This window comes from Gavia stellata, chromosome 23 (genome assembly GCF_030936135.1).
Source record: "Gavia stellata isolate bGavSte3 chromosome 23, bGavSte3.hap2, whole genome shotgun sequence".
NCBI lineage: Eukaryota > Metazoa > Chordata > Aves > Gaviiformes > Gaviidae > Gavia > Gavia stellata.
In genome coordinates this window covers 1,191,785-1,213,241 of record NC_082616.1, presented here as the reverse complement: position 1 = coordinate 1,213,241, position 21,457 = coordinate 1,191,785, and the positions used below count along the sequence as shown (strand labels likewise).

Sequence of the window (21,457 nt, the reverse complement as noted above, 5' to 3'; positions counted from 1 at the left end):
CATGTATTTTTCTTGTAGTGGACTACATAATCATTAAGCCGATCCAGGGATACACTTGTGACATGAAAGCTTCATATGCAAAATACTGGAAACCAAGAACAACTCTAGATGTTGGACACAGGGGAGCAGGAAATTCTACAACAACAGCTAAGTTAGTTCATTTGCATTTTAATCGGGGGGGGGTGTGTGTGTTTATGTTTAGTTTCACTGACATCAATTGAGGAAGCGGACAGTTTAAAATAAAAGGTACAACCCATAATCATTTAAGTCACTTCAGTATCAAATGTGGATGTTCTGTAAAACAAAGACCTCTGATTTATATTTCTGTAGTTTCAATGGACTTCTGTGCCATGCTGCATCTAACAAAACCTTGTTCTTTGCTGGTATTTCAGACTTGCTAAAGTTCAAGAGAACACTATTGCCTCTCTGAGGAATGCTGCTAGTCACGTATGTATGCACATTTGCACATGCATAGTACCCATATAGTTAAAACTTGGTTGACTTGTGTGCTTAGTTTCCATGATTCAGTACAATGAATGGTAATTGCACTGATACAAAATTACATCAAATCACTGTGGAAATTCCCTGAGAGACAGGAAGGGAAGTCATAGCTAGATTAGACTCTCAATCTCAAGTTCCTCAAAAAAACCCCAGCTTCCATCTGGTATGTTCTGGTGGTGTTCTAATACAAGGAAAATTTTAATCTCAACCCTTCAGAGACTTAGGGTTGGAATAATTTTGAACAAATGAATAAAAGTTTGGCTGTGCTAGAGTGTGTCAGCATACTCTCAGGTGGCAAAGGTCTTGCTCAGAAACTAAGTCCTAAAATTGGTGTCCAAAAATCAGACTTGGGAGCTGAGCTGGTAGAATAAAACAATCCTTTGTTTCAGTGCTTGCTACAATGAAGACTTTGAATCCGAAGATGAGACTTTCAGTTTGGGAGATACTAGCTTCAGGTGCTTAAATTCCGTGACTGAGGTGGTCACTTGTATTCCTTCCAATAATCTCAGTCACTGAAGTGATCTGTGATAAGATTGATCTAGACAATCTGGTGAGACACTGCAGCAGAGTAGCTGGAGTCAGAAGCACATTCAGAGGTTCCCTGTCTAGCTCCTGTTTTCACAGTGAAGAGCTGTGGTTACAGTTACATAAAGATGCTACTGTGAGATCACCTGCCGCATAACTTGTAGGCTTCCCAAGCCTTTTCAGGTACTTCTTCACTAATGTAGATTCTTACCGAACATCTTTTGAAGTTGTAAAGGGATGGGAGAGGGATCTGGAGTATTATGCTTACTGGCTACTGATTCTGGAGGACTCTACTCCCCAAGAGTCGTAGCTGAAAGCTTTCTCTCGTTTGGGAGTCAGAGTATAATCTGAACACAGTGTCTGGAACATGCGCTGACTGCAGAGCGAAAGAAAACTGCAGCTCCTAAATGATCCTTCTGAACAGTAGTTCTTGACGTCTGGGTGGACGCTGCAGATTTATAGGCAGCTTTTAAAAAGCCCGCAAGAAGTATGCATTGAGGCAGAAATTTACTATGAAGTCATCAGCAGCATTGCCAGAAAAGTACTTTCAACTATTTGCAGATTGAGAAGGCTGAAAGCCACTACCCTAGAAATATTTCTGCTGAGAAAAAGGCTGAAAAAAGCCTGTCCTAGTTTCTGTACTGATTGATGTGAGTCAGGATGATAATTTGATGAATGGTATTCTTGGAGGCCTTTCAAAGGAATGATTTACAGACAGTCAAAATATGTAGAAAAAAATGTTTGTTTGTTCCTCTATCTCTTTCTTTCTGGCCCTCCCTCTTTTCGAAAAGATTGCACTTAGAGTTCTTATTTGATCTTTCTTCCTTTTTAAGCTTAACAGAAAATAACATAGTTGAAAAGGACAGGAGAATACTGGACGTAACTATTTCTGCGCTTGCACATTTATCACACACTACTGCTGTGTTACTCACTAGTGACTCCAGAAGCTCCTCAGTATGTGGAATATCTCCCTAAAGCTTTGCCAATTTGTAGCAATCACTTGGTGGGGCAGAGGGAGGAAGGGCACTGCAAAGGCATCTATGTTTAAAAACATCAACTTATCTTTTCTCTGAAATGAGGCTTACAATACTTGAATGTTACTAGAGGGTTTACAAGATTAAGCAAGCTATATATATATCAGAGCTGCATTATGGTAATTAAAATACTTTCCCATATGATTTTTTTTTTTTTTTCCCATTTCTAATCTGTTGTGTATGATTAAACTGGTAACAGCCAGTTGCATTCAACTTGTGGTTGATGTCCAGGACCTGTGAATACTTGGCAACTTGTCTGCAGTTCCGTAGTCCTTGTGCATAAATAGTTAATGGGATTTTGTTTTATTCTGTGTGTTTTTCAATTTTCTGTAGGGAGCAGCATATGTGGAATTTGATGTACATCTTTCTAAAGATCATGTGCCTATTGTATACCACGATCTCACATGTTGCATGGCCATGAAAAAGGTAAAGAAGACGGTATCTCTATTTTGTCTTTACACGTGACCATTCCAGAAAATAAAGTGCCCAGCTGTCATAGAAATAATTCTGGGGAATCAAGGGATGGAATGGGAATAAATACGCAGCGTTACTGTGTGCATAAAGTAGAGCGGGGAAGTTGAGTTTTTTCTTTTGATGTTGTAGCAACAGCATTTCAGCTGCATGGTTTGAGGGTCTTCAAACCTACATTGTAGTTATTGTTTTAGCTTTTTTTTATTTATGGTTTGGAAGAAAAATGCAGACAACTCCACTATATTCAGTAGCACCTTTGGGACTCTTTTAGACTGTCAGAACTTCTGGTTGTTTATGTTTGAGGGAGAGTTAGTGTGATTCTCAGCATGACTTCTTACTCCTGCTGATACTTAAATGCATACTTCTCTTAAGCAGTTATGTCCTCATAAATGCTCTTTAGGTCAAACCAAAGTCTACCGTGTTTGGTATCCCAGTAGTGGCCAGTAGATGGCAAGCAGTAAAGTGGAAGAAACAAGGATCTCCTTCATTTAGGGAGTTTGATTAGCCACAAATGGCTTGGCTTCCATTAGTTTTTCGAACTCTTCCCTTTTAACCCTTTTTTACTTCTGCATTTTGCTCTGTCCTTTAACTGTTAGGTAAACAATATACTTCATGTCTCGCTGGGACAGTAAGTGAGGCTGAAGAACTGCTTTTGGGTTGCTCAGTGGAGCAGAAGGAAAGGAGTTAAGACAGAGGTTCCGGGAGCAGGAAAATGGCTCTTGAAAGCAAGTGCCCTGTTCCTTTCCTTGCTTACCTCATAAGGTTGCAGTTGTTGTTCCTTTTTTTTTAACCAAAAACTCTTTTCTGCTGTTTTTGTAAGCGTCAAGAGTACTATAACATAAGAAGCAGTGAACAGTACTGTTACTTGTACATGCAGATAAGCATTCCTTAAAAGGTGCTCTGAACAGACTATCGCAATGCCTCTTAAATACCCAAACTCTATGAAGCTTAAGGATTGAATGTTTCCATGGAGTAAAGTGACATGACACTCCTTAATAATGAGAGAATCATAGGTATAAGGACTGGTGACTCAGAAAAACCACTGGTGCTTTTCTGTCTGGCCTGTTGCATGTTCTCCACTGAGGCCAGAATACCTGCATTCAGCAGCAGTGCAAAGAGGTTGGACTCTGTTCCGTTCTAGTTTTCTTCCTTTCTAGTTCCAGCAGCGAAAACAAAGATAGCCTGGGAGGGCAGATTGCAGGCTATGTTCTCTCTTCTTGGCACTAAGTCTGTGTCATCAAACTCTCACACCCATTGCAGTATTGCAGTTTATAAGAAGTTTGGTTTTGAACAGTTGTGGAAAAGGAACTTTGGCTAAGGGTAATGCATATTCAGTGTATATTGAATCAGTATTGTCTTGTTGAGTAAAAAATTCTTTACAGTGAAGAGGGGAAGTGAAAAATGGATCGACAGAATTTTTCTGACACCGGATCTTTATTTTGGGGGTGAGGTGTGTGTGTCTCAGTTTTACCAGGACACTTCCCTTTTTCTTTTATTTATTAATTTCTGAGACATCGGATAGACAATAATAAACTAAACTGCCTTGGAGTATTTTTTAATGCATTTCTTTACTTGCAAACTTTTTTTCTGAATACGTTAACTGATCAAGTTTTTAAAGACTAAATGTGCTAACCTTTTCTGAAGAAAGAACACTGAAGCCTCTGACTTGCATGAAAGACCAAATCCTGTTTTTTCAAATTGACAGCTGTTTTATGCTTCTGAGTGCCTATGTTGTCTCCTGAAAACTGATCATCTTACTCATATTATAATAAGATATCACTTGTGTCTTTATCAATAAAAGAGAAAAAATGAGTTGCCTTTAATAGTACCATATTAAAAGCATGGAGGCTTTTTTGTAGTTTTCAGTGATGCTTAATTATGGATTATTTCTTTTCAAAGAAACTGGATACGGAGCCTTTGGAACTGTTTGAGATTGCAGTCAAAGAACTCACGTTTGATCAGCTGCAGTTATTGAAGGTATTGTTGCTTTGGCTAGTATGATATGCTATGTGTAGAATTTCAAATTGTGTATGGAGCTTAGATTTTTTTTCGAGATAGTTTGGGAGAGCACAAGTTTTAAAAATTGTACAAGTAGAACAAGTAGCTAATTCCAAGAATAGTACTTTTGCACCATCATTACAACTTGAATAAATTTCATTACTTGTATCTTCTAGAAAGATGGTCTGACAACTTGTGTAGATCCCTATCGTTATGCCAATATTGATAATTTTCTAGAAAATAAGAAAAACTGAAAGCAGTGGTAGAGTTCATTGAATGCCAATGCTTTGGAGTCTTTGAAGAAGAAAGATACCTGTCACAAAGTCTACCTAGTTTTTAAATGTTTCCATGTTAACAAGGGAGATCCAGATTACGTTGAACTCCTCTTTGGAGGTGTGTGTGTGGACATGTAGAAGGGCCCATGATTCGATGGTATGGATTGGACAAACTGGCTAGAACTAATTCATTGTTTTTATTTAATTGTGTATCACTATATCTTCTGAATAGAAGTGCCTTGCGTACATAAAAGGGGGTTAGGGGATGAGACTGGGCCACTGGAGACCCAGCTGAGATATCTGTCCTTAGGCAAGGAAGCACCTGGCTGATCAAAGAACTATATGTTTCTTTTTATTTAAAATTACTTGGTCTCCTCCTTTTTGTGGAGAGAGAATTTGAATGGAGCGAGGGAGTTGGCCTTATGCCTGGCCCGATTCCATCTCAGTATGTGACTACATCATAAAACCTCTGTCAGCCCTCTGTCTGCACTTGACTGGAAACACGGAGTCTGACATTTGACAGAGGAGGGTTTAATGTTCAGACTTCTTTGCATCTTAATGTTAAATTATATTATGTATGTTTCTACCCTTGAACATGTTTTCTGAATTTTCAGTAAAAACATTTTCAGTTTGTTTTTGAGCTTTCCTTGGAATCTTTATGTTTTAAAGTTTGAAAGAAAATTGTGAAAATTAAAATTAAAAAAAAAAATTAAAATTTTCTTCAACTTGATACTTTGTGTTTACCAAGGCTCACAATTTGAGACATGCAAGCACCTGAAAAGCATTAGCTGACAGTATAGTACAGCTCATTTTCTTAAGATGCAGGTAAAGAGATACCATCTCTTGAAGGAGTATTACTGATACTTTCTCTGGTGTGGTGCAAGATAGCCCTAATATGGTCCCTCGTCATGTACTCAATTGTGATGTGTACTAGGATTTCCTTTATTCTTTTACGAATTACTAAAACTGTGTCTATAATGGACCTTTAAACTTAAAAACAATTTATAAGGAAAATTAATTACATTTTACATGTAGCAAGACCTCCATGGGTGGAGTATTTGTTAATTTTTGTTAATTTTACTCTTCTTATGCTCTTTAGCTGGCTCACGTGACTGCCCTGAAAGTAAAAGATCACAATGGTACGTACTAGTTTGTAAGAGTCTTGAGATTTATTTATTCCCATGTAATGATACATATTCTGTGGTTGCAGTCACTTGTTCTAATCACATTTGGCGTCTTCCTGAACATCTCTAAATGCTTGCATAGTTATTTTAATTTTGTGCGTGCTGTAGAGTTCTTTGCTGGGAAGTAAGTACCTGGATGGGAGTTACTCCCTTGGGAAGAGGGGACAGGAGGGTAGAAGATGAATGCATAGCTAAATACATATTTATGAATATTCTTAAGCAAATTGCTACTACTGTTTCCATCTTATGCTTCTCTAACTGCACTTTTTTGGCAGCTCTTCAGAATTGCTGACAAGAACTTCGGTAACTGCTGTAGAGTGTCTTATTGGTGTTGTAAATTTTTGGCCTTAGTTCATCCCCTTTACAGGGACAACAAAATCAGGCAAAGTATCTCACACATCCTACCTGCCTGGGAAAAGATAAGATTAAATAATAAGCCTTGACAGGCAAGGCTGCTTCTACTGGATGTGATTCAGTGACTGAAATGGTGAGGGATGGGAGAAGCTGCTTCTGATAAATATTCTGGCAAGGCTTTTAGTGGGGGTCAAAAAACTTTCCCAGTGACAAAACAGGAATTGCCAACACCATTGTTGGAGTATGCCAGTGTTAGAGGGAAGGCTTAGGTAATCGGAAGATAGGCCTGATTCCATTCGTTATTCTTAAAGGTCTTATGATTTTGAGCCAGTCTTTTCTTGCTGGGATTAGCAGTGCTATTTGTTTTGATTTAATATTTTGTATTTCTTTTCAGCATCTTTTAAAGATGAAGAAAACTCTGCTTTTGAGACCCAGCCTTTTCCTTCTCTGCAGAGGGTAAGCAGTGAATATAGAGCAATAGAGATAATGATTGTGGAACATAAACCCAAGTTTTTTTCTTTCAGCTTTGCGCACATAGCAAGGGATATTAATTTTTTGGTTTAGGCCTCTGATACCAATGCTGGAACTGAGAACATAGGCTTTATTGTTGGCCACTGGAGCCTTTTCAATGCTTAAAAGTAATAGTTTGCATATCTTTCAAGCTTCTTAATTCATGAACCCAAGTTGTATAGCTCAGGATACACTCAGTTTTACAGCTGGTTTAACATCTGCGCATTGCGTTTTAAAGCATCAACAATTGTTTGCTAATTTTGCAAAAAACCTGGCCTTCGGCAGTTCACCGCATACTCTTGGCCATCCAGCAGAGCCAGAGACAGAGAAATTATAAGTGAATTTCTAGTATGTTCCCATTCATGACTGTTTGCCAACTCTGGGCTTTGTGTTGGTTTATTTCCACAGAAACAACTGACCAAAACCAGTTTGATACCATTACAGTGATTTTTTTCTAGAACTGCTCTTTTTTTTCCCCTTACTGTTTTTCCTAATGTCTGAACTACTCATTAACATGCCTTTTAGGTACTTGTTTTATCCAATAATACTGCTTTTTATTTGGATTGTGGAGACAATTAGTATCCAGTTATTTATAGGCTTATGTCAGAGCATGTATGAAATATCCATCAGCTACAGGTCATATGCCCCACTGTATTTTTTTTACTGTCAATCAGATTACTGCATAACTACAGAAAAGAAAGAACTTTGTGTAATAGACTAAACTACTCAGGTTCAGTTCCTCTACCTGTTTCGATTCCCCAAATTTAATTTTCTTCATGTAAGAAAGGGTATGTTACTTTCCTCTGTTCCTGTCATCTTTACAGGGTTAAAGAATCACCTACCAATGTTTCCTTAATTTCATTAGCTGCTAGTTTCACCTTTTGATTTGAAGTCACCTTACAATTAATTCTTTACAAGAATTTCACATACTTTTGTTCTCATCATCGTAATGGCAAGCTCATGGATTTCATACTTAGGACTATGTGTTACTGAAGATACTTTTTGCATTCAAAAAAACTTCCTAGAGAAGTAAAAAAAAAAAAAAGTACAAATAGGGCGTTTCTCACACATGTTAAGGTGAATTGACTTGCATTTGTACCTTGTCAAAATTTTGTCCTTAAGATTTTATCCATTTTTATGTATTTTCTAACTTTAAACTGAAGGAGAAAAAGGTGTGTGTGTATCTTGTGTTAAATGTTAAAAACTTAGGGTTTTTTATTCTACTGTTAGACCCCATTGGCGTTAAATTCCAATGTATTCTCCCAGTTACTATCCTCAGAGTGCTTAGTTGTCCTCCTTTGCTGTGGGGTTTCTTCACAATGAAATTTTTTTCAGGTCCTGGAGTCTGTTTCTGAAGATGTTGGGTTCAACATAGAAATAAAATGGATCTGCCAACAAAGGGTAAGTAAATGTACATGTGATTTGCTTTGATACTTTGCCATTCTCATGGCGAAAGCTTGTAATTTGACATGGCGATTTACGAGCTACAAACAAACAAAGGCATGATTTTGGGCTTTTTTATGTGACTCTTCCTCTGTTATAACCCACTGTCTTTAAAACTGGGAATGTAATAGCACCGCTTTAGCAAGTGAACAAACTTACTCTTAAAACAACAGGAAGTATTGATAGGATTGAGTTGGTAATGCAGCTCAGACTGCTCTTAGTAGAAGACCCTTTTTAAAGTCACTAGATCACAACAGGTCAGGCATGCTATACATGGGAAAAGTGACAAGAAACTCAAACTCTCCTGGGCTAGTGCAGGAGCAGCTGCAATATGGTGCAGTAATACTGTTTCCTTCTAGTCAGCAGTACTGTGGACTCAGCTGGATTGCTTAGCACTCCGTCTAGAAGGAAACGGTTGTCAAGGCTAGGACTGGAAATGTGGAGTGGGAGAAAGAAACTAAGTAGAGTGGTAGGTGGAAGTCGGTGTGCATGGAGAGATGCTAATGCTCTCAGAGACAGGTCAACTGCAGAAAGACTGGTACCTGCTAGTCTCAGAGACAAAGGATATCTCATTTATTTCTACAAATCTTACTGGTGCATTTTTATGTTTAGAAAAAGCAGTACGAAATTTCTGTAATAGTTTTTAGTGATCTTTCATGGAATTCCTTTGTGTTTTTAAAATTAGAAAAGGCTTCATAGAAACTGTCTCCTTGGATGGGAAGATGGTGAATTTTTCAGTGAATCTTATTGCTCTTAGAATTCAGCTGCACCTCACAGGCTGACAGTCCTGCAGAGCTGTAACTAGCATTCAGTAGACTGAAGGAGTGACTTCTGTCTTCATATTTGCAAACTGAATTCTCATTTTTTTCAGGTTGAATGAGAGACCATTTCTTGTTAAAATAATTTTAGTAAGCATTAATTTAAATGGCTGAAACTTGTTCTTTCTTCTTACAGGATGGACAGTGGGATGGCAACTTGTCAACTTACTTTGATATGAACCTCTTTCTAGATATTATTCTAAAAACTGTTTTGATGAATGCCGGCAGAAGAAGGATTGTATTTTCTTCTTTTAATGCAGATATTTGTACAATGTAAGTTAAAAAGAGATACACGATGTATTTTCTTCTTTTTTTTCTTCAGTAAAATTTACTTTGGGCATAAGAATACCCAACATAACACACGTTTTGATTAGTCCTAAACCTTGAGAGCCAAAATAGTTGAGAATTGAAACGAGAAATTAGACCACTTTGCCATCTGAGCTGTGCCAGAAATAAAATAGGAGAACAAAGTCAAAGTAGATATTTTTGTCAAGTGCCTTCCTGAATGCTTCAGTCTTTCTTGACACAACAAAAAAGGTCAAGATCTCTTCTGGTACCACAAGTCTTTTTCAGTCATATTTAAGGGGTACACAAGCCTAATTTACAAACAAAATTAATTGTGTTACAATTTTTTGCTATATCTGCCTTTTAAAAAGGACAGAAAATGAAATAGCTTTGAACTACCTGTGTTTGGTTTTTTGTTATGCGGTTTGTTTTCCTTTTATGGAATGTCATATTGAAGGTATCGGAGCACAGAAAAATCATAGGAGTTGAACTGGAGAGCAAACAGTTGGCATGCATATGAACAAGCAATATGCTGTAGTACTTCATAACAAGAAGTGATTTAGCACCGTTAATGAAAGGCTTTGTGGAAATCTCATTTGATGAGAGACTACACTGATGAAATGTCACTGAAGGGTAAATGGGCAGGACAAAACCAAATCAAGATACTGATAAAAGGGTTAAGGAACAAGTGTGAAAGAGTGTGTAACACGGTAATGCCAAAACTTTGCTTCCATCTCTTGTCATTTCGTACCACGTTTCTGGTATCGGACTTGAAAAAACACATCAATAAGGTTAGATGTTGTATATTAAACATGTTTATAAACTCGCACATTCGAGTAAAATGAACATTCATGATGCATTTAAGAAGAAGATTACAGAATTGGACAGTCTTCAAGAATTTTCTATAATTATTTTGAGGATGTGGATCTGAGTTTGACTTAAAAGTCTAGCTTCCCTTAAACTGTGTATATTAATCTGTAATTAGTGGTAAAAGTAACAGACAGAACAGTTTGTCTACATAGTTTCATATTAAACTGTAGTACCATCTTGTTGCACCAGCTAGGAGTTGGAAGAACATGCAGTAAAGGGCGTAATCCTCCTCAAACAGTAAGATTGAATTTCCCTGCTTTTTAACACATTTGCTATTTTTTTTTTTTTTTTTATAACAGGGTTCGGCATAAGCAAAACAAGTATCCTGTGTTATTTCTCACCCAAGGAGAATCTAAACTTTATCCAGAACTTATGGATCTTAGATCTCGTACAACTCCGATTGCCATTACTTTTGCACAGTTTGAAAACCTGCTGGTAAGCTGACAAGTTCTGCTATTAATCTGCAGTAAAATGAAACTAAATTATTACTACTTTTTGTAAATCCATATTTTTTGACACTAATGCTTAGAATTACAAACAACATCACAAAAGAAATACACTAACAATTAGTAACTGCCAAAATAATGTCTGTTGTTTCAATGTCTGTATGGTACATTGTTTAAAAAATAGTGCTACCAGTAAACTCTTTAATTGTATTAAATTATTTTTTATTAATATTGTTATGTATGAAATTGTAAGGAGCTGCAAGTTTCAAAGGCTAAATACTAACATGAAAGTTTTTCAGAAACATGGGTTTTAATAGAAGTGGTTTGTATTTCAGGGAATTAATGTGCACTCTGAAGACCTGCTGAGGAATCCATCGTTTATTAAAAGGGCCAAATCTAAAGGCCTAGTGATTTTCTCATGGGGTGATGATGCAAATGACCCAGATAACAGGAAGAAATTGAGAGAATATGGTGTTCATGGGCTAATATATGACAGGTACTTCACTGTGTTTTAAAAATAGTAAACCCAATAATAATTAAGCTGAGAAATTACTGTATCCTGATTTCTTGTGAAATTTTGCATTGCTGCAGAAGATCTTCCTTTGGTACTATAAGCACAACAAGCCCATAACCCCAGTTCAAAAACAAAACTAGCACTAATTCCTACTCTTTCAGCTGTATATATGAAGCAAAATAACTTCCACTTCTCCTGAGGTTAATGTAAATATAATTTGATTCTCTAAAGAACTAGTGCGTGGCATACACATTTAACATGCTACTAACATTCCTGACAGTAATTCTTAAACTTTGTACGTGACATGGTGAGGACAATGTTATTTAACTGTTTTGCTGAAATCTTCAGCTTTCTACATTTAGTTACAGAAATAGTTAACACAACTTAAATGAATGAACTTAATTTGTTGCCAACATTCTGCTGTGTTTCAAAGCTGTGAATTCACCATTTTTTCCTATGAAAATTAGCTTGGGAGTGACCCCCAGGGCAAACTGCCAAATTAGTCACTTCAGAAAGTAGTTATTTTATAGCCACACAATTCAGGTGGACATCAGAATACTGTGGTAAATCTTTGAACGAAAGTGTTATCTTAGTTCCTTACAAAACCGAAAAGTTTTAGCTCTTTTATCATAAAAGATGTGAAATTCATTATTGCGAGATGATGATTCATTTGGGAAGCTATATTAAATTAGACTTTCTGATAGATTACAAAGAATATGTAATTGGGAAAGCATTAAGTGTAACTGAAGTGTCAGATTATAGAAGACTTTCAAACCTTTTGCTTTAGCAAGGGCATTGCTTTGCGTATTGTTTTACCTGGGAAAAAAAAAAAGAAAGGGGATGGGGAGGGAGATCAAGTAATTGTCAAGGACTGTTTTATAAAGTGAAAACTGAGACTCAAGTTAACATATCTAGAGGCAATAGATCAAACATATTTGCTCTTAGAGTTCTAGGCTGCCAGTGTAAAAAATAGTTAACTTCCTTCAATCTGTTCTTGACTGCTGAGAGTCCTTCCAGTGCTTCTCTGGTTTGCCGGAGCTCTCCCTTCTTGTACTGTATAGTATGTCTCCTTTTCATTGGTAGTAAAAAGGAATAACAAGATTTTTTACATTGGGCATCAGCTTCAGACTGGTCATTGAAACACAAGCCCTCTTTCCTGCTACAGCAGTGCTACATGTTGTACCCTTCCTACAACTCAAGATTGAGGTGCCTTTAGTAGATGAAAAATATCTCTGAACTAATATGCAGACGAAATGGTACTCTGACTCTTTAGTGTATGGTCATAGGGTTGTTAGGAAATTTGATCCTATGGTATGCATCACTTGAAGTGATAAACTATTGGTCTATAGGCAGGTGGGGTGTTTTAATCAAATACTACTGCATAAAGTGTTCTTATGCAATGGCTGTTCATCTGATGTCTACTAATCCAGTCTTCTAGAGTTCTTAATTGCTCCTGATGTAATAGATATGCACTACTAAGGTAAAATAGTAAAACAGGTGACAGCCTTATTTCTGACTTCATGTTGCTTTTATTACTTTAGATACTTCATGGCTCAACACTACTTAAGTAATGCTGCATTTATGTCAAGGCTGCAAGTCTGCTACGTGTCATCTTACGTTCCCTTTTGACTGTTTAGTGTGGTTTTTAAGTTGCAGTATGATAGCGGAACACCTTTTTCCTCACCTTTTGATGACTAACCAATTCATTGGAATTGCTTGTAGGCTGAATTCCCTTGTGGATTTAACGGAACCAAAAATACTTAACCTTCCTGCACTATTTAGACCATCTAGATTCTTAATAGTATTCATCTCCCCTCTCACCGCCTCCCCCCTGTATCTCTTCCACCTTGTTGGCATCTTTCCACTTTATTGAGAGGAACCCCAAAATTAATATTAATTCCAAAGCTGTTTAAAAACCAGTAGCTCATTTTTTCTTTCTTTTTCAAGTCACAAACTGCAATTGAGTAGCAAACAATTATCTCGTTTCAGTATAATTGTTGCAGGCTCGTTAACTCTGATTTCTAAATGTTATCGACCTTTTTTTCCGTAGGCCAAAACAGCTATTGGCATGTTCCTTTACAATTCTTAATTCTTTTTCAAAATTTACTAATTGTCTGAATAGAACTAACTTTAATCTTAATATAGGTTCCTTAGAAGGAACGTGACACTTTCTGAAAATTGCATCAGATATCTCAAGCTGGACATTGTGAAATGCGGGTGGTACCTGCAAGTCCTCCATGGCATGTCTAAATGTGAAATCTGGCAGCAAGTGTTTCCATTCACAGTTGGAGCTGCTGGGTAAAGAGGCAGTCTTTCAAATCGTTTGAGAGTATGAAGTTAATATCAAGAGTTTAAACTGTCAAAAGTTTAAATAGGTGTGGTGTAAGCATCCATATTCTGTGCTGTTTGACGTTTAGAACCAGATAAATTCAAAACTACTGTGAAGCAGAACTCAAGTTAGAGAGAGAGATGTACACGCCTGTTTCAAGGTCTAGAAATAAGTAGGGGCTGCAGTCATCTGCTTATTAGTGTAAAGCCAGTTTATGCTATGGTTGCATCTTCAAATTCCACAATATTTCCAGGACTGAATCAAGATTTCCTTCTACTATGGCTTCTGCAGAATTTTTATTCTCTGGAGGACTTAAGGCCAAGTCCAGATATTTATAAAAAATCGCTGTGCCTAGTGTTTTGTGTTGCTGTTTACTAGACCTTTACTTAAACCCTCTTAGTAAGTGTCTGAATAAGCTAGGAAGTGAATACAGGAATTCTAGTGAATTTTAGGTTGCTTGGATATGGCCTTGAGTTATTGTTATTGCATGCGGTAATTATGTCAAAGATTATGAACTGTCTGGGTACAGATTTCTGTAAGCTGTTTTTTCCAAACTTTAATCATCCATGTAGAGTTGAGCAAAACCTTGTAGCCACTTGTGAAGATGGCAGAAAAACTGTGTCCTGAATACAAAAGTTGCTGATATCAAGTGTCGGGCAAAACAAATTGCAGGTAGGGGGTCTGACTTTGCGTTGCATGGAGAAAAACTGCAAGACTAAATCTGGGAAGCTTACAAATGCCAACGCTATTAAAAGAATGATCTCACTGTCTCACTGGGGCAGGGGAAGAAATTTTTTTCTTTTTTTTTTTTCCTCCCCCCATCCAGTCCTTTCTCCACTTGGGCTGCAGATTATTAGACATACCCAAAGTCATTAAACCAAACGGATGGTCTAGTGCAGTTGCCAGGACAATATTCTACTTTTTTCCTGTGTTCAGCTAGCATTCATCTCAGCATCTAAGATACCCAAACTACTTGTGTTAGAAGGGCAACCTACAGAAAAGGTGCCACCTCTGCCTCCAAGCTTCTATTTGGGCCCTAACCTAGAAGAGTACTTTAAATGCATAACTGGGTATCTTCTATTCTCAGAGAAAATTAAATCTCATGCTTAAAACACCTTATTAGTTTGATTTAGATTTCATTTAGAGAAGAAACTTTAACCTATTGTAGTGAAATTCTCTGGATTGGCAAAAATGATGAATTCTAAAGCAGGATTTGTGGGATGATTTATCTGGTATTTTTCTCCTGGATAAGCATTCTAAACAGTCCAGGAAATATTTCTGTGTTTGAATATACTTAACTCAGTAAGAACAATGCAGTCTTATATTTTTACACCAGTTGTCTACATATTAAAATACCAACGTGGAGAGGGGGTGGGTGCTAACTTACACTTGCATTTATTTTTTTTAATTCACTTTACGTGACCTGAGTTCTGTTTGTTGAATAATATACACAGCTGCATGAAAATATTAAACCAGTAATCCTCAAACATTTGTGCTGAAAGCTTTTCCATGAGAATCTTCAGTGTGTTTGTCTGCTCTCTAAACACTACAGTTCCTTATGGCCGCATGTTGCATTTGCAGACTCCAGACAAAAGCTCTGTGCTCTATTAGTAACTTTGAAAAACTAACACAAATTCAGTTGGCAATAAAGGCAAAAGCATTCAAAACACTTCTCAAAACTAGAAGACTGTCTAAATCTGCACCATTTTATTTGCCTGAAACTGAATGTTACTTAAATAACAGCATGGGTATATGTAGGAGGTTAACTACTATTAGTTGATCTGTAACTTAAATCTACTTGATGATTGCATTAAGATGTTATGCAATGGCAGTCTAAGTCTTTCCTATTTTGTGAATTGCAAAGTAAACTCAAGTTTACCTTGAGATGTAAAGAAAACTGAAAAGTTTTAATGAAAAGCTTCAGAAAATATTTTTAGCATGAAAGCAGTATTTCGGTGCTGCTGACTCTTCGTTTTTGGACCAAGCATTAGCAAAGAAAAACAGCTGTGACTAAGACTTGCTGGATGTATGTGTTTCCAGAGGTTGCAAAAACACCTGGTAGGAGCTAAGCGAATCAGTTCTGTGCCCACTGCGTAACTCTGGAATGTCCTGCAAAACTGTTTATAGAAAGTGCTAAGTTAAAAAAGTAATACTCAAAGGACTGCCCAGTCTTCTGCAGGGCTTGCTTATTAATATAAGTCAAATGGAGGAACTTCAGTGCATAGCTACTTAGAAATAATAGTCCTGTTGAAGAATGAAGGATACGGAGATGAGAGTTCATTCCCTATTTTGATTGTAATGTTAATTCGTAAGAGAAGTCCTGGAGCTATGCACTTTTTTTGCCAATTGATGGTGTAGTTTTATGGACCCAGCGAAAAGTGGGGACAAGAAATTCTGATGTACAAGGTTAGCTGTGCTTCACATTGTCTTCTCTGCTTTTGGTTTAGAAGAAATACTATATACACATTGGAGCGGACTGGTTCCAGTAGACAGTCTGAAAGGAGCTTGGAGGGTTGGGCTCGTCCAAAATCTCACTTGAAAAGAGTTAAATACGAAGCAAGAATGACAGAATTTATGCTTGCCCTAGTAAAGAACTAATAAAATACCTGCCAGAAGCTGCTTATAGAACATGGTTAAGCATGTTTCTGAACAAGGGACTTAGAAACATGCCTTTGCTCTTCTAGTGTCTAACTGATGGGAAGGACCTAAGATTTGCAGTTCCTAAGGTGTATTGCTATATAGAAAACTCTCTTCTAATTGTAGTGCTTTCTCTTGGATGCATAGAGAAATTTGTAATGTGTAAGCGAACTTAACTGAAGAAAGCACAGGTTGTACCTGCATTCTGGAAGGAAGGAAGGTTGGGCTTCTATTTTGCAGATAGCTTCTATTAGGCAATTTCAGGTCATATCTTGGGCCTGTATTGGATTATAAGTTCTGTGCAAGTAATTTAACTGCTGTGCCTTCTGTGCGTATTCCATAAAACTGGACAGCATTTGTCCTCACGTCTAGGAGTTTCTTTACAGAAACTACCTTTGATCTTGCTGTAGGTAACGTGATCCACATCTGTATTTCCTGCAGAAGTGTTTCCTCATTTGAATCCCATTTACTATATCACTGTTTGGGCTGCGTATTATTTTTGACGTCTTGGACTTGCCAATAGTTTACAAGTTGTCTTGCTGGGGTAAAAAGGCACCTGGCACTGTGTCATATAGCACTTTGTTGTTTTGGTTGTGACATTATGTTCCTTTTGGACATACCTTGAAATTATGGTATGAAAGAGAAAGGATGATGCAATAAAAACAAACCACTTGCTTGAAGGAACCAGAAATGAAAGTATGAATGTTCATAAGAGACTAAGGCAGAAGCCACGGTAATTTCTTCCGGAAGTTTTCATTGGAAAGAGATAAACCTGGAGACCTGCAATACCTGAAACTGTGTATGTGCAATAGCTACAAGAGAGGGGAAACTGGATGCCAGGATTTAAATTTTGGATATCAATAGCATACTGATGCTAGAAATGAATGTTGGGAGATCGGAATGTACCCTTGTCACAATAAGTGTTGTACCAAAGTTAGGTTACAGGAACATGAATGCTTTTGCTTTATAATGAATTACACCAAAATAGTGTCCGAGTTATGCTCAGTGCCTACACTGTCAAACTCAAAATGTGTTTTGGATTTGGACAGTCTGGTACAATGTTGACAATTCAGATCCTGCAGCTTTGTTACATGTGGGAAAACAAAGTGAAAAGAGGATATACTATTTAAATAGTGTAGATAGTTAAATTTGCATTAGGTAGGAATAAAGATCAGATTGTCTGTTTTTCACTCTTCACCTAGTATTGTAATGGTAGTTTTAAAAAATTGTTCTGAATCGGGGAGGGGTGTGTGTGAAATACTTCTTGAAACAGTAAGTATAAACTCCATTCAGTATTATGTACAAGTAGTGTCTCACAGTCTGTTCAAATAATCTCAGGGCTCTGAAATTTCTTACACTTTTAAGTTTGAAGCCTTGAACTCTGCTCTTACTTCACTGCTTTGTGCCACCTGTAAAATCACATTTTTCAGGAGAGTAAGTGAGGTGAATGCCAGTTGGTAGCTTTTTAGTATATCCGCTGAAATAGTAACCATTGTGTAAAAGGAATACCGTTTTATATTGCTGATACCTAATTTTACTCCCCAGTTGCTTCGCCTAGTCTACATTTCTGTGAACTGTCAGGTTATACTGATCAGTGTTTTTTCTTTTCTCTTTTATTCAGGATATATGACTCGAATCCTGAACAACCAAATATATTCCAGGTGGAGCAGCTGGAACGGCTCAAGAAAGAATTACCAGAGTTGAAAAGCTGCGTGTGTCCCACAGTTAGCCACTTTAAATCCATATCTCCATGTAAATGCCATCATAATTGCCTGGAAGAGAAAGCTGTAGATAACTTGAAGAGCGTTCAAATGCAAAAGGACTGATTTAGGCAGAATGCTTTTAGTATCTGTTTAACTTTCACCATTGGAACAGTGCTGTCTATATGCCTTCAGGTTGGTTTGTTTTATTTTTAAGTCCCTAAACAGCAATAACTGTGTTCCTCCTTCCTGACAGTACTTGTTAAAATTTCAAACAATGTTAAAATATTCAGCCAGCTATAGTTATTGTTCCAGTTTACATACACAGTTTTAACTTTTCCTTTAATCAAGTCTCAAATCTTGAAAAATAAAGTATTAACACTTAGGTGTGTTTTTAAAAATAAAAAAAAATCATTAAGCAGTCTGAGGAGTGGAAGCTCAGAAACTAAATTGTAGGGGAATTACAATGATCTGATATTGAATGTGCTGAAAAATTGTTTTGGCTTTGGTTTTACTTCAGTGCTACAGCTTGTCAGCCTGTATCTGACAACAGGAAATTAAGAGAGTGATTGTAAGATACATATAATTAGATCAGGCCTGAATAAATTGGTACCTCATATATATGTATTTGCACTGATAGATCCACCTGTACAAAGCTTTGTGCCATTTTAAAATATCTATATATTTTTAAGTAAACTGCAATGCTTATTCACTCATTTTTTCCCCACTTCATTGGACACTTAGGCTGCTGCCATTATTTTCTGATGTGCCAATTCATTGGTACAGTGTCTGTGTATAGCAGTCAGGGGTGAACCACAAGTATGATTGTTTTTCATTAATCTCACACAGGCCTGCTAAACTTTAGAAATGTTGCAAATAATTTTAACAGAATTACAGAAACATCTTCAGTGGTTGAGAATCTTTTTTGCACAGTAACCTTAAAAACCAGAATATGTAACATGCACAAACTCTACAAAATGCATGCTTTAGTTATTAAGCATGAAATTTAGGTGTTTGCTGAGGTCCTTGCATCTTTACGGTGCTAGTTATGTGTGGAGGGTGCAAGGACTAACTCAGCTACTTAATCTTCTTTGCCTAAAACCACAAGCCTATTATTCACAAACATTTGAAGAAAAGGCCATACCATACATACATGGTTTGTCTTATGTACATAATACAAGCTACTAGCTTTGGTATTCTGCAAGATTATTTTTTTTTTTTCCTCGAAGCAAGAATCACAGATGTACTGAATTGAGATAATCGGTATTCTGTTGGCTGGTATCTGTCCTCTGTAATTTATTACAAAGTCATAGTTTAGCGTTCTTAATAGATAGGTATGCATGTCCTTTTTCCTCCTGAAGTTGCAGGTCATGCCAACACAACAGCTGTAACTTTCTACTGAAGTGTTAATGTATAATAAGAATGGAAAATATTTATTTTTTTCTCTTGTAAATTGACAATGAAAACAATAGTGTGTACTATATTCTTTATATACAGTCATTGCTACATAGAACTGATTGTACAAAGAGTAAAGCCATTGCAAATAAGTGCTTGAGCCTGCACTGCTGAGCAGTTTGAAACAGCTTGTTTCGACTTGCCTTGTGCATTTTAGTATTTAAAATTGTTTGTCCTGAACAAACAGCACAGTAATGATTATAGGTATCTAGAAGCTGTCTTTTATTTAAAAAAAAAAAAATTAAACCAAAATTTGGAAGTGTGTGAGCTGTGTTTTTTGGGAGGGAGGGGGCACTGAACCCGATTCTTGACACCAGGAACTTGTGGCCATTACCTGGTACAGCAAGTCCAGATTCCTCACCTGTGTGATTAATTCTTAATAATCTTCCTCATTTGTATACCCCTGTGGGGTTCTTTTGACAGATCTTGAGGGCTTTGCCAGCTGATGTGCAACCCCTACCAGAGTTATACATGTCACTGCTCACCAATGCTGTGCAGCGCATCCAGAGATGTTGAACATGACAGCTGTTTTGTGTGAAAGCTGTGCTGTCTGAAGCATCCTCTCGGACTAATCATGTGATGCCGAGAAGGGCTTGGCACCCTTAAAAATTTGTTTCCCCACCTTCGGATGCTCAGAGAATACCATTTGCTTATTGTGTTAATGGAGGTGTGGTGTGGAAATAAATACACCCACTGGGGTGATGATTTTACAAGATCGTTTTAAGCAGCATTACGATTTTAATGTATGCTTGCCAACTGCCTTATTTACAAGTAAGTTGAGTCAGCAACTTGCTCCAAACCTGACTAGCCTTTAGCAGGCTCTTCTGCTGTGTCCCTTCTCAGAACTGAGCTCACAGCTTGGCCACACACAACGGCTGTTCTGCCCCAGCCGATGGGGCAATGCAGCAGGGATACGGGGAACCAAAGAGCAGGGCTGGGGGAACTGGTGGGGAGTTCTGTTCAGCTGATAGCATACCAAAAACCTCCTCTTGTAAGGAAATGCTGTCGTGACGAGCAAAGACAAAGTATTGCTCTGTGGGTGTCCATCAGCTGCTGGTAAGCTTTATGCTGAAATGGCCAGGGGTGAGTTTCATGAGACTTCATCTGAGGGGGAAAAATTGCTTCCTGAAAGAGAGACTCGCCTTACTGAATGTACAGCTCTTTGAGGGAAACTCCGTGGTGTGGCCAAAGAGGATTTTAGGTGAATTTCTTGTGAAATTGTTCAATCCCTACACCCTCATGTGAGCAAACTCTGCACTGGTGCCCAGCTGGGGTGAAGGCTCCTTGGAAATGTGGGATGTCTGCCGAGACCCCTACGCAGCCCGACTGCCCTGGCAGCTGCTCTCCTGCACGGCAGCAGCAGGTCACTAAGGTAAGTGTGTTGCCTGGTGAGAGGCAGCTGTTCGTGTTCCACTCAGCCAGTGTGTAGTGTAAATCAGCACTGTATACGTTGTCCAGTGCCTCCAGTTCCTCCAAAACCTTCTCCTCGGCTCTCCCCAGCTGTTAACTGGCTCATTTCTCACAGGCATCAAAGCAAAAATAGTGAAAGGTAGTGGCTGTGTTGAGGGCAGCTCAATTTCAAACTCATTTTCCACCGAGTTTGATGGGTTTGGGCAACTGTCTTCAGACAAAGACGTGCCAGAGCCCACAATTTCAATACCCTAAATTGGCGGCTGCTTCCAGAAGGTGCCTTGACCACGTACGTTGCCGGTGGGCTCCCATTCCTCACCAGTCGCACAGCCCATTGCTGGGCTTGCACTGCCGTGGGCTCAGCTGGTGTTCGCTGTTCCAGGGGTGGCCAAGAGCTCACCTGCAGAGAAATAAAAAGCAGGAAACTATCCCCAGCTGATTGAGGGAAGGGAACCAAGACCATGAGTATTTTTAAGTCTGAATTTTCTACTGAAATCTGTTGTCTCGGGCTGGTTTGGATTCTGCCACCTCTTGGAGCGCTTGTTGGAGACCAGCGTGGTCTGGAGCACAGATGGCTTTGCCCCAGCCAAGTTTTGTAATTAATCCAAAGATGTGTGAGCTGCGGTAGCTGAGATGGAGTTTTACTTCTCCTACTCTTGGAGTGTTTGCTGTCGGGCCCACCCAGAGCCTGGCCTGTG

General features: G+C 38.0%; 1 protein-coding gene across 2 annotated transcripts in view; it reads left to right on the top strand.

Moving 5' to 3' along the window:
• Nucleotides 1-19,607, top strand: part of GPCPD1 (glycerophosphocholine phosphodiesterase 1) — a 47,390-nt gene extending 27,783 nt beyond the window's left edge. Inside the window, exons 10-21 of one of the 2 annotated variants that reach the window (XM_059828496.1) lie at nt 19-151; nt 393-447; nt 2,394-2,486; nt 4,431-4,508; nt 5,904-5,943; nt 6,737-6,798; nt 8,188-8,253; nt 9,250-9,386; nt 10,568-10,703; nt 11,050-11,210; nt 14,130-14,229; nt 17,816-17,853. In XM_059828496.1, coding sequence (XP_059684479.1) covers nt 19-151; nt 393-447; nt 2,394-2,486; nt 4,431-4,508; nt 5,904-5,943; nt 6,737-6,798; nt 8,188-8,253; nt 9,250-9,386; nt 10,568-10,703; nt 11,050-11,210; nt 14,130-14,184 — 1,016 coding nt within the window. In that variant the 3' untranslated portion in view covers nt 14,185-14,229; nt 17,816-17,853. Of the gene's footprint in view, nt 1-18; nt 152-392; nt 448-2,393; nt 2,487-4,430; nt 4,509-5,903; nt 5,944-6,736; nt 6,799-8,187; nt 8,254-9,249; nt 9,387-10,567; nt 10,704-11,049; nt 11,211-14,129; nt 14,230-17,815 lie in introns of both variants that reach the window. The other variant, XM_059828494.1, reaches the window with a different exon arrangement.
• The last annotated feature ends 1,850 nt before the right edge of the window (nt 19,608-21,457 follow it).